This window comes from Cryptomeria japonica, chromosome 11 (genome assembly GCF_030272615.1).
Source record: "Cryptomeria japonica chromosome 11, Sugi_1.0, whole genome shotgun sequence".
Lineage (NCBI taxonomy): Eukaryota > Viridiplantae > Streptophyta > Pinopsida > Cupressales > Cupressaceae > Cryptomeria > Cryptomeria japonica.
In genome coordinates this window covers 578,608,952-578,622,854 of record NC_081415.1, presented here as the reverse complement: position 1 = coordinate 578,622,854, position 13,903 = coordinate 578,608,952, and the positions used below count along the sequence as shown (strand labels likewise).

Genomic DNA, 13,903 nt, shown 5'->3' with positions numbered 1-13,903 from the left:
TTAACCCTCAGGTCATGTCAAACATTTAATGCTTATTCCCTCTCCTCTCAACCCCTCTCATATTGACACTTGTCATCCTGGGATTGGGTTGAAAGCCCTCACATGGATTTGATATCATTCAATCCTGACCCTTGTTGAGATTATTCAATCTCAACCATCCATTGCTCCATTTTTCCTATAAATAGAGCCCATTTCTTCATAATCCACATCTTGAAAACTTGTATGTATTTAATCTATAGACATTTTTAGAGAGCATTTAGTATAATATTGACTCTTTTGGTTTAAAATCAATTAGTTAAATCTCTTATTTCAGCTTTTATTCACACTTGCATAACATAAGTCATAATCATCTACAATCTTGAACCTCCATAAGCATCCATAGTGCAAAAAGCTGCTGAGAGCTACACTAATTTGGAACTTGGAGAGGAGAGAAACAAAGGAGAAGGAGCTAAGGGCATGTTAGAAGGCATTTGGAGATGCCTTGTTATATTTAACTTCATAGTTAAATATTTCTTCATGTTTTTAGTGTCTCTTTTGATATGCCTGCTTAGATTAGTTTTTGGTTGAATAACACTAACATTGACCATTGTTTCTTATTGTTTTTGTGTGTTATACGACCACAGGTGCTTGTCTAACCTTGTCCATTTTGTAGAGCATCACTATCAGAAGGAACTTTCGAAGAAGAAACAAGCGGGGAAGACCCTGCAGAGTCACTTCCAGACTGTTGTTGCAGCGCGGCAATAGGTTGTTGCAGCGAAGCAACAACAAGAGAAGAATCACCAGGAGCAGAGTGAAGGTGAGAAGCAGGAGCAACAGGAGGAGGAACCAAGAGGGCGGAAGGGACCGCAACAACGGTAACATCAACCAGGGCTTCATTAGCAGTAAGGGGCACCTCATCTTGAGATGAATCAACCGAAGCAGAATTTGAAGCATTAATTGTCAAGTGGTCTTCCGTAGCATCCATCCACCAAGTAGCAACACCTTTGCAACGAGAGAGAGAACAATTAGAAGCAAGGTGACCTGTTGAGAAATACCTTCGACAACGAAATGGGAGGCCCTCATAATCCAGCGGTTGAGTCCAAGGCCTGTCCCCAACCATAAGAACCACATCACTAGGGAGGGTCAGTGATATGTCAACATCAATTAATAGGTGAGCAAAGGTAGAATGACCCATGGAGAACGTGGCATCATCAACCTTCAAGAAGCTGCTAATGGAGTTACCGATGGCCTCAAAACAAGAAGGTTCCTAGAAATGAAGGGGGAGATTGGGAAGGCGGACTCAAACCGGACGAACAAAGAGGGATTTCGTAAGGGGGTTGAAGGAAGGAGTCTAGGGCTTAAGGGAGAGAGAGTGATCCTTCCAAGACCATAGCTTACCCAAAATTAAACCACGATCATGAGTAGAGGCAAAGGAAGTAGCAAAAAACCCCTTAGCACAAGGGAAAAGCTCAATGCCATAAGAAATATGGGGCTTCCAGGAATCACTCACCCAACGATGAAGGTTCGGGAGGGAAAGCCAAAACCCAGTAAATTTGCATACTAGAGCATTGTGTTGATAGAAGTCAACATTCTCCATAACCTCATGGCCATAGACCACAACATGAGAGGTCTTGGCACAAGGAAGAGGATGAACCCCCTTAGAAGGTTGGGCAACAGATTTAGCCACACTTGCAAAGCTACGCTTCCCAGCAAAGGGTCTGGGCATAGCATTATCACCCACAAGAAGGTCATCACTATCACTAGCAGTAGTTGCCAAGGTATCCAAATCCAGACCTGGATTGGAGACACCGGGTTTGGGAGGAACAAAACCACCAACAAGGATCCTGGCACCCAAACCCTCGACATTGGTACCCAGAACCGTAGGAGGACCTTCTGCAACAACAAAATCACCCAATGTAGTAGCCAGAGCCGCCACAACACCATCACCGGAAGTAGCAGCCACGAGTGGGGGAAACACACCATCATTGTGGGAACCTCCAGTGACCCAGCCAACAGTAGACCGAGGCACCAGCTCTAAAGAGGAACGAAGAGAAGCAACCGCAACCCTAGCCCGGGCAGAAGGACCCAACGCAGAAGGGATCGAAGATCTATTGCCGGTCAAGGAAACGCCAGGAGAAACTCTCGTAGCAGCAGGCACATTCAAACTGCAGGAGGCGGGAGAGTCGTTGGGGTCCGAGTGCGGGAGCGACATTGGATATTTTTCTCGGTTAAATATGTTCATTTCAATCTGTTATTTTCATTACCAACTTCATTTATATTCTCTACAAAGTGAATTTCTAATATAATACATTCACATTTTTCGTGATGTATGAATACATGCTCACAACCATATATCAATACATCAATAATTCTTCCATGTTATGCATATTATATTGTATTATCTTTATTTCCTTTGCTTAACGCAAATTAACTTTGTATTTTCTACAATAAATACTACCACGCACACCTTTTCAATATAAATCCAATAACTTTTTTCTCAATCTATAAGAAATTGTTGTTTGCGTTCCATATAAAATTGAAATTGGTATAAATAATTTCATGACTTGATTATAAAAGATGTGTAATGTTGACATTTTTAAAATGTAATAGATAATATTATATGTATTTCAATGTTGTATTTCAAAATTCTATAAAAAATGATAAATTTAACTAATATATCTTATATACACATGTCAAATTATACTCTTTAAGTGCTAGTCAATAAAACAAAATGACAATACTTACGAGAAAAACAACTAAGCATAACAGCTTAATTAGAAGTACGTATTAAATATTTCACATTTAAATATCTTACTATTACACGTGACTTCTGCGTTTTATTGACGCTGATGTAAGAAAATAAAAGATTTAATGGCGTCATACATTTTGCAGGAAACTTCTATCCACGTGATCGAAATCAGACATTTTGCAGGAAACTTCTATCCATTTCGACTCGGCGGCGGTCTCATCTCGTGTTGAGACTAAAACCTATCACTCCTAAAGCGTTTTCACTTCTCAACAGTTTTGATGACGGAGATAGCCGTGAGAAATCTGGATCATATTCGCAGTATGTGATAAGATACAGGACAGGTGGGGCATAAAGCTCCATTTATGTTTCAATTTGCCAAGTTGCCATTTTCGACATATGTTTTGTATAAAACAGGAACAACATCGATACTTGGTTATGAGCAGATCTGTTGTAGTTCAGACTTTCAGGATATTGGCAAGTTTAGAGTCTATTGTGAGGGTTATTTTTGATATTTTTTAATTCCAAAATTGGCTCATTTAACTTGTTTTTCTCAAATCATTCGGTGCCCACCTGAATTATGTCTTTGAATGGTGATCTTTTGTCTGAAATTTTAGGGCGTGTGGATGGCATAACACTTGCAAATGCAGGGTGTGTTTCTTCAGAGTTTCGGTCCATTGCAAGACAGGAGAACATGTGGGAAGAGGCATGTTCGAATCTCTGGCCCTCCACAGTGGACACAGATGTTAAGCAACTCATCTCTTCTTCATTGGGTGGCTTCAGAAATTTTTATGCAAATTGCTTTCCATGCATTGCCTATGAAAGTAGTGAGAAAGATTTCAATTGCAGTGAGATGAAAAAGATTTGTGATGACAGCCTAGAGCTCCATTCTTGTGATCCCTCTGACTTTGTATCCCTTGTTGATGTGTGGTACATGGACAAGATTGTCTATTCCAAAATTTTGTGGGGCATTCCTAATGCATGTAATGTTGAGGACTGGTTCTGTAATCGCCCCTTTAGAGTTGATTTCGTTGATTTTTGGGATTTAGACAATGAGGATCCAACTACTGAAGATGGGTTTCCTACAGTTGTGTCTTTTGACAAGGTGAGGATGGAAGATAAAAGTTGGGGGAAACTGATGGAGAATTTTAGGCTTACCTGGATTCTTATAAACAGGAGAACAGGGGAAGCTGCTAATCTTTCAAGCTGGAGACCTCTGCTTGGCGAGATGTTTTCTGATACAGATTTTTTTATGCAGTTTGGCTCCTTATTACCTGCTCAAAACATATTGCCTTTCAAGGATGTGCAATGTATAATTGCCATAAAGATTAGACTGTCGAAGGATTATCATGGCAATATGAAGATTACTGAACTTGGTATGCAGGTGGAGGACATGATGGGAGGTCGTGTTAATGGGAGGAACAGTCTGGTTATACTAGAAAGAGCTTTAAGTTGCAGGAAAAGTAAGGAGCATCATCAGATTTTCCAATCATATCAGAAATACTTGAGCCAACAGAGAAAACTAAAAGAAGCAATGGTGAGGAACGAAGGCGTTCTAGACACCCTCTGTACTTTAAGTGCCATTGTTTCATTTCTTTCATTTTGCTATTTGATTTTCAGAATGATTTGTGCTATCTGAGCTCTGTGATCCTCATCTGTCACATTAATTTTAGAGCAAGTACGTAAAATTATACATAATAGAATTACTCTCGATCTGTGTATACTATGAGTAAGAAGTTTCACCTACCCTTTTGATCTTAAATTTCAGTATGAAAAGTTCCTTCAGAGAGTGCTAAACTAATTTTTTCTGTATGTTTTCTGTGAATTTCTTATATCAATGGTGAACATTATGAAGTAGCTACAATTAAAAAACATTGCTAGTGAAAAACAGAGTATATACTTTCATTAAAAATACAGCGTTTGTACTTTCAGAAAAAATAACACACTTTCATAATTAATATAATAGATTCAGTGACTCCTTTTTTAATCAACTGTCATGGTGTACTTTGAAATTCTGAATGGCCTCATCGATGCACATTTATTCTATTTATTTATTAATTAAAAATCAGAATATAATTATATTTTATTTTCAATTAATTAATAAATATAGTCAAATGTACATATTGATGTTTGGTGTTGGAAGGAAAGAAAATTAAGAAATGGACCACAAGCTTATTGGAGAGTAGGTAGCTGACATTATTTAATTTCGTTTTAGAATAAATTTATATTGTATTTTGTTAATATTTATTTTATATATTAAAAAAGATTATTAACTATCACACTCATTGATTTAATGGGCATGATGACTTTTTTTATTATTTCAATAAAATATTGTTAGAGATACTTTTTCTCATAGTCAAATTTGTAATTGCATGAATAATGATACAATATATATGGTATATTAAATACATTGTTTAAATAATAGAAATCAATGAAATAATTTTATTGCATAGCGATAAAAAAAATAGAACTAAAAATCATGTATCATAGTTAGAATTTTGTCTCATTTAAATTATTTTAGAATTCATTTATATCACATTTGAAATTTGGAGTTTGGTATCATAGGTCATCTTGATATGAATGCATCTTAAAGGATGTGTTTGAATTGAAATACACTTCTTGATAAAATTTGAAAGTTTTAGGAGTCTACTAATTTTATCAACAAATAAGATTGAAGTATCTCAATAGATGATCTTCATACTATTCGATTAAAAAGGTTGTAGTGGAACTTTTAAGGATCCAAACCTTTTGTCAAATTCAATTTCCCATCAAATTTTATATTAGGACACATTTGAAGAAATTGTAAGTACACCCAAAAATCACATCTTTATATTTAGGCACAACTATTTGTTCAAACAAATATTGTAAAGATAATTGCCAGTAATTAATAAATTACTCTCGAAAGATGGGGAGTCACAACATAATTTTTTGAGAAACTTAATAGATTCTCACCTTAAATTTCACACAACGATAAATAAAAGAATTTCATGACATTGATTGCACAACTCATATATATAAATTTAAAGATTTTTTAATGATTAACAACAAAATTAAATATTTTGAGGATTCTTTAATATGTTTGGAACTTTTGTTGTCTTAGAATTTTATTAATTTCTCCTTTCACAAAATTAAACCCCACCAAACGTAATAAAATAAACCTAATATTACTCTAACAATGACCTCAAAAAAAGTAAAAAGAGAGCGAAGCAAGAACATGGTTTAGAAGGTCTAATCACGTGACTTATATCCTTAGCATTTTGTTTGATAAGTAAATGAATATGATTAAAACTAATTCTCATGTGACTTGTTGTCAAATCACCACATAGAATACTGTTATATCGAAAGGAACTTTTATAGATGAAAGGTAAACTTCCTACAATCAATGTACTTAAGATTATCACATGAAAGATTTCATCATTAGTCAAGAATCAATGGACTAGATCACATTAAACGTATTGATATTTTTTGAACTAAGTTATGTATGGAGAAATATGATCATGGCTTAGAGCTTGAAAACTCACTAAAAAAATAAACGAAAATAAAGTTGAAAGATAAATTATATTTTAAAAAAAGAGTTTCCAACCTTTAACAATTGAGATTACATATGCATTTACAAGTTCAAGGAGGAGGCATATGAAAATTTATTCCCTTAAAAAAGCCATAAGATGACGAAACATGAGGAATATAAAAAAACACGTTTGTCTTGTAGCACTTTTGTATTATTATATCTTTATAAATAAAATTGTTTGACATACAAATGAATGTCATCATTGTCATTGTAATGCTCCATCTAAAGCACCAAGGGAAAAATATGAAGAAACATAATTTATTTTAAAGCAAAGATAACAACACCAAAGATATGACAACATGTGGCACTTGCACTATAACATGCACACAAGTCTCATATGAGACACAATGACATAAAGGTAACGTTAACAAGAACAACATCAACATTACATAAGAAAGGTGGCACTAGCAAAAGACTAAATAATCTTGGGAAAAATCTACCATGACTAACCTACGAGAGTGAAGAGACAACACCCAAAAGATGATGGAGTACTAACCCATGATTAAGTCCTCTCATAACATTACACAAAGATAGGATTAGGGCACATTCACTTCTATTCCACTCAACAAGACCTAATACAATAAAAACACAAAGGTCAACCTACACAAGTGTTTTTCTAACTACGAGGTATAGATTATCCGCCAATTGGAATGACAATGAGTCACTTCCAAAAAAACATGTTTCCTAAGGCAAGGAGATGCCATAAATATTGATAAATGACAACCTAGGGAGACTCTTGAGGTCAAGGGGAGTGACTTCCATAAACAAAGTTTCCTTGAGAAATTGATGAAAGGAAATTTGAATGACAAAACAACGAAATAAAGCAATTGAGGAAATTAGTGCCTAGATGGAAAACTAGCATCTAGAGAAGACACTAGTGCCTAGGTGTTGGAGTCCCACTATAAAATTAGTCTTAATCTAGATTAGTGCTAGTCTTCAACTTTGGTGTTGGAGTCCAGTTCTAGTGTTGGAGTCCTAACTAGACATTGTAGTCCTTGCTAGACACTAGTATCCCAGCCAATAAGAAAACCCAAGCATGGGTTTGGTCCCAAGGATCTAATAAACACCTAGGAATTACCTCATAATACACCTAAAAACATATAGATTCATAAATTGACAAAATAACTTAGGGCCATTTTAATTAAAAATTCTCTCTCCCAGGCACCCAATGCACCTAATACATGTAGGAGAAAGAATATAGTGGTATCATGACCTCCCCGATGCTCTCACATGTTTCACTAAGTGAGAAAAATATGCATTCCAAAATTTTGACTATTTATAAGCTTACATAAGAGACTTAACAAAATTTTAAAGAAACAATGATTCTTAATGATACTCCATCTCAAACTTAGGAAATGACTAACCACAATGATCAAACATAGATTGAATGTTATCTAAATTAGATTCATTTAAAACCCAAATAATGATGCTTCATTCATTTTAAACAAAAGAAGAAAAGTATTGAGAACATAAAAGATTGAATACATGCTCGAAACTAACATGAAAGCATGTGAACAAGATATAATAAGGTCACTTAGAGAGAGAGAGAGAGAGGGCGGGGGGGGGGGGGGGGGGGGGGGGGTAATTAGGGGTAGGAGGGGAGGGCAGAGGGGGAATTATCAACAAAGGGAGCACGGAGATATAGGGAGAGAGTTGAGAGAGAGAGGGCAGGGAGGGGGTTATTAGGGGGAGGGATCTAGAGAGAGAGAGAGAGAGAGAGAGAGAGAGAGAGAGGAGGAGGAGGAGGAGGAGGAGGAACAATATTTGGAATAGTTTCAAGAAGAAAACACACACACACACACATGTAGACACCTAATATTGTCTTGTCTAATTAAATAAATATTTTTATTTATTTAATTATTTTATCCTAAGTCTTCTATTAATTAAATAAATCTTTATTTATTTAATTAATTCATTAATCCTCTTCTAAGCCTTTTCTCATTTAAATAAATACTTTTATTTATTTAAATTATCCTTTTCCTAAATTAAATAAATATTTTATTTATTTAATTGATCCCACTTCTTCTATTAATTAAATAAAACTTTATTTATTTAATTAATTCATTAGCCTTTTCTACCCATGACACTTGTCATTCATCTCTTAATTCCTATACCACCTACCCCTTTTATCATTTAGTTATTTCCTCTACCTACGCTTTTAATCCTAGCCGACCATTTAACTTTACATGTCTTTTAATCTTATTCCTCCATTTCTTACAGTGTTATCTATATAAGGGGATGCCCTCTTCCTTTCAACCCTAATCATCTAATGATTGCATCAATCAAGCTTTCTTGCGATCAAGCTATCAACCACAATCTATTCTTTGTTGACCTCTTGTGGACACTTAAAATCTGAGAGCAAATATATCAAACAAGATCAATGGAGATAGGAGACAATGGATATTGAAACCCTACTAGACATGTGAATGGTATATCTTATTTTGTTATTATTTATTTGCATGATCTTAGGTATCTTCATTTGTGTATGGTGAATGCTTTTTATTGTTAGGCTAGGGTTTTTGTGGTTGGATCTTTGTATTGTGTATGTCTGTATGTATGTATGTATGTATGTGTATGTGTATGTGTATGTGTATGTGTATGTGTATATGAATGCATAAATACATGTATGTATGTATGTATGTATACACATACATATAAACATATAATAATATTATACATATAAAGCGCAAAGTTGTTTTGCTTATTAAGAAAAACACTTATGTGTTAACTATAATAAGGGAAACACATACATGTTTTGATTAATACACGTAGGGTTTTATTTATTAATAGTAACACATACATGTTTATAATTGAGATAGCATGTACATATTTTGGCGTGTACTTAGTCTTGGATGACAAGCCTTAAGATTGTGAGCTTCATTCCCTTCCTTTTCATGTGATTCTTTCTTTCATTCTCATTTCTCAACTTGCTCATCATCAAGTTTGCAAACTATAAACTAGGTATTAGTGAAATTACCACCATATTTTCAAATGTCAAGTCTTTCTAACCATTTTTTTTTTAGGTTCGAACAACATTAACCTATTTATTTTTATTATTTTTACCAGTGTTTGTGTAGTTATCATAGACATATGTGTACCATTTTTTAATAAATTTTTACCTACATGTCCATATTTGAAATAAATCATATATTATTTTTCTACTCTTCATTCTTTACACATTAAAAAAAGTTGCATTGTTTTAGTATTTTTGAGCAATTTATTTGATGCGCATGTTTGTTGATCTAATTCTCAGGATGCATTGACTTTGAAAAATCGTAAAAAAAAATACTCAACAAAAAATATAAAAAAGTACACAAATTATAGTGCTCACCCATTATATTCCTACCAATGTGTTTTTCAAAATTCTAAATGCAACTAAAAGAATTGCGGGGTGCACACCAGACACCATGTTATGTTTTGCTGAAAAAATAGGAACATTTTTATGTGCGTGAAGCATTTGACCCTCTTAAATCTTATCTATTTTCAAAAAAATTTAGTAGTTTAAAAACTAGATTTAGAGTACTACAATTCATGTTCTTTTGGTATCTTCAAATTTTGAGTGCATGAGTCTTAAATTATTCCTCCAAGTCTAGGATTAGTTGATTTCAAAAAAAAGTGACCACTTATACCCCCTTTTTTGTCTAGCATCTTGGTGCATGTACCTATATTATATATTATATTATACTAATATATAACAATATAATATATATATTTTTAATCAATAAGTCGATGATCTAGATTATATTTTATTTATACAAAATTTACAGTAATTACAAAGGATGGGACTACACTTAGTCACACCAAAAGAAGCCAAAAATAGAGCTTCTGATGAGTAATAAACTAGCCCAAACATCCATGAGACATAGACTTAATCCATCTATAGCAATGCCCAAAAAAAATTCCCAGACAACCACCATAGTCATATCATCTAAAAAAGGTAGAGACCTCAAGCAATAGAAAGGTGAAACAAGAAAACTAGATACCCAAGTCCATAGATCTCCACCCAAAAAAGGCCAAAAATTAGTAGAGTATATGTCGTATCACCACATGAGCCAAAAACCATGTCAATTATTCATTCTAATTCAAAAATGTCTCCATCTAAAACTACATCTACAAATTGAGGGAGACAGTCTAGGCTATCTTTAGCATCAATTTTATTCGTCCTCCTAAGAAAACCATGCCCCATTGTAGCCTAGTGTCGACGTCGACCGAGCACTCTATCATGTAGGTTTATTATGAATGGCTGTTGAGGGACAACAACTCTAGGCATTAGAAACTTTGTGATATCCATTGGCCATGGAATCACAACACCCATCTCAACCCATACCACAATATCAATATCATTAATCAGGATGTCTACAATGAAAACCTCCTTTAATAAAAGGAGAATATCGACTTTTATCCTACCTAAGTCCAATAAGGATGCAAGAAATATTGAGGATATATCATAGTTTACCCTATAAAGATCCATATTAACTATAAATTCCATACCAAGCACCATTTTCATAGCCTTGATCTCCAACGACTGAACACATGAGATACAATGACCTTTCATTATGGTTTTCAAGTGCAAATCTATAATTTGCCCAAGGCCATTTGGTGGTTGTCACTATGTAACCTGGTAGAAGAATCCATTATGCCAAGCTTCTAGCAACATAACCAGCCCTAACAAAAGGTGAGGAATGAGAATGAGAAGAAAACTAGTTTGCATTGGTATATAATCCCACTCAGATGTGTTTCCAACTAAAGCTGTACTTGATGCTTTGTATTTGAAGAATGTAAATTTTGTTCTTGCCATTCCTCATTTAGCCACACACCAAACCATGATGCAATTTTGACACTAAAGTACTGAGGTGCCTCCAATTTGCAATGAATTTACTATCCCTTAAAGGAAAGGCAAGATGATTTGACAATATCAGTGTACATACTCTCTAATTAGGGATTGGCATAAATTAACTCAGTATAGAAGACAATCTCTTGTTTATCAATCTCAACCATAGCCTCATTAGCAAGTTTATTCATCTCTCTATTACCTTCTCTAAAACTATTATTTGTGGTGGTACTTTCAAAGTGAGAAATCATTTGTATTGTCTTTTCTAATAATGGATTTAATTTTGAGTTTGGAGTCAATCCCATTATGATTTCATTTATAACAATGGTTGAATCACCTTCAATATCTTTCGTCTTGCTTTTCAGATCCTTACATAAGATTAGTCCTTGGATTAGAGCCTTGAATTTTGGCTCATTATTAGTGCCACATGAAAGGGGTTTAGATAATAATTTTATCATATGTTTTCTCTAATCTTTGAATCCTGATTATGCACCCCACACCATAGATGCCAAAATTTCCTCTAGATGAACCATCAAAGCTAACTTTTAACCATAAATGTTGTAGTGCCATCCAAACCACATTATTTATTGATGAAACACCATATTTTCATTTCCTTTTCCAATCCAAGACAAAACTTGCAGACCAACCCAATTCAACCTCAACTTTGCATCCCAGTCTATTAAGAGAACATATTTTGGAGCAAATTGTCTCAATCTGCTATTTACAATTTCCACAATAGATGCCTCTACCTTGTCTTGGAAAGAAGTTAAAGTCATTTCTTTGTCTTTAAATACTCTTTGATTTCTCTCCTTCCATAACTCCCATATTAGGATTGAGGGACATATGTTCTACATACAATTGTAGGTTGCATTTTTCTTGATATTTGGCTAGTTTTGAAATAGGCTCAAAATATAATTAGACAAGACACTAATCCACCCCAACTAAGAACAAAGCCATATCCAACATTTTTGTGAAAAAGGGAAATTCAATAGAAGGTGATCAACTAATTCTTCATGTTATTTGCATAAGTTACATATTGATAGACCTTGAAAACCCTTCTTCTTGAACCTTTATGATATTATAATTTATTTTTGCAAAAACACACACACAAATATTCCTACTTTAGGTAAACCATACTTGTTCCAACACAACTTCAACGACAAGTCATTTTTTTGCCTATCCAAAGTCCTAGTGAGTTTAGCATAGCCATCTTGAACAATGTAAGTGGATAATTTAGAGCCACACCAAACAAGTTCATAAATCCCCTATCTGAAAAACTAGAGTTTTATCTTTAAGTGCATTTTTAAGTTGATTGACATCTTGATCATCAAACCCAAAAATTGTAAAGTCCTTCCATTTCCAACCTTGTAAAGAATTTGATGAGTGAAAAATCACAGTCTCTGACCTGATGGCCTTGATTCTAAATGAAGGTGTCCTTAATATTGGGTATTATTATAAGAATGTCAAGGATAGGATATCCAACCCCAGAATCAACCCAAAAAAGAGATTTCCTTTTATCATGAACGTCCCATGATACATAATCTGTGATGACTAGCTTGCAATTTCGCATGAAATTCTACATTCTTGATCCTTACGGGGGATTGGGAGTAGTAAGGAATCCTTCTGGTGAGTCATTATCCAAGTATGTCCATTGTAATATTTGGACCCATTTCCTATGGGGCTCTGTATACATTAACAAAATCAATTTATCCCCTAATACTTTGTTTTGGATTGCTTGATTTCCTAGACCTACCCCACCATCATCCTTAGCTCTATATATCTTATCCCATGCAACTAAAGAAATATTTGCTGAACGCTTGACATGATTGAAAGGGGGGTGAATCTATTTGAAACTTTAAAATAGATTAATTATAAACAACATTAACTAACCTAGTAACAACACATTAATCATCAACACATGAACACTAGATTTACGTGGAAAGCCCAAATAGGGAAAAAACACAGTGAGAATCTAACTCACAATATGAATAAGAATGATTGCAAAGTTTTAGGCTCACTTCCAAGGAGAAAAATCACCTAAAATATTTGCAAGGCTAAGACACACTGCCTTAGGGAAAGATACAAGGACTTGCACAATTGAGGCTCACTACTTCAAGGCAAGATACAAACTGCTGCCAAAGGATTCACTATCAATTAATAATGAAGGAAATAGATAAATTAAAACTGAGAAGGATTCTCTTGAAAATAAAATTTTCCTTGAAAAAATGGATCAAGCAACCAACATCATGGAAAACATCTCTAATAACTTATACTATCACAACACATTGCCTTACTGAATATATCACCTTCAAAGCTCTTCTCAATATGACTTTCACACATTCACAAACTCAAATTTTCTTGCATATCATTTGCATACACTTCTCACTAATTCACACAGAATCAACTCATCCATCCACACTTCTTAAATATGAGATACATTATTAAAAACCTAATTGAGAGTCAACCAAGACATAATAAGCAATATTACACAAAATAAGCCACTTGGACCAAAAATACTTAGATCCGTCCACTCTAGTAGAAAGAAGCAACTAAAACATATTACAATACATCCTTCCAAGATTAATCCAATGATCTGCACATGTTAATACATTCTCCAAAGTCATTACCAAATGTAACATGTAGATATAGCAATCAGTCGGCCACAAAACATCTTCCGATGCAAAATACCATGAGGATCTCCACACACCATGATGAGACCCATAACAACATCTCAATACAACCTCCAACTCATATCTAGAACAAAATAGTAAATTAAGAT

The 13,903-nt window shown here is 34.3% G+C and overlaps 1 protein-coding gene across 1 annotated transcript; it reads left to right on the top strand.

Moving 5' to 3' along the window:
* The first annotated feature begins 3,062 nt into the window (after nt 1-3,062).
* Nucleotides 3,063-4,486, top strand: LOC131045617 (F-box protein At2g27310-like). Its single transcript, XM_057979215.2, has one exon. It carries the CDS (start codon nt 3,306-3,308, stop codon nt 4,362-4,364), a length of 1,059 nt encoding a protein of 352 aa, XP_057835198.2. The 5' UTR covers nt 3,063-3,305; the 3' UTR covers nt 4,365-4,486.
* The last annotated feature ends 9,417 nt before the right edge of the window (nt 4,487-13,903 follow it).

Bases quoted from the DNA above. Each gene is read 5' to 3' on its own strand.
- LOC131045617 (XM_057979215.2), top strand. From the start codon at position 3,306: ATGTCTTTGAATGGTGATCTTTTGTCTGAAATTTTAGGGCGTGTGGAT.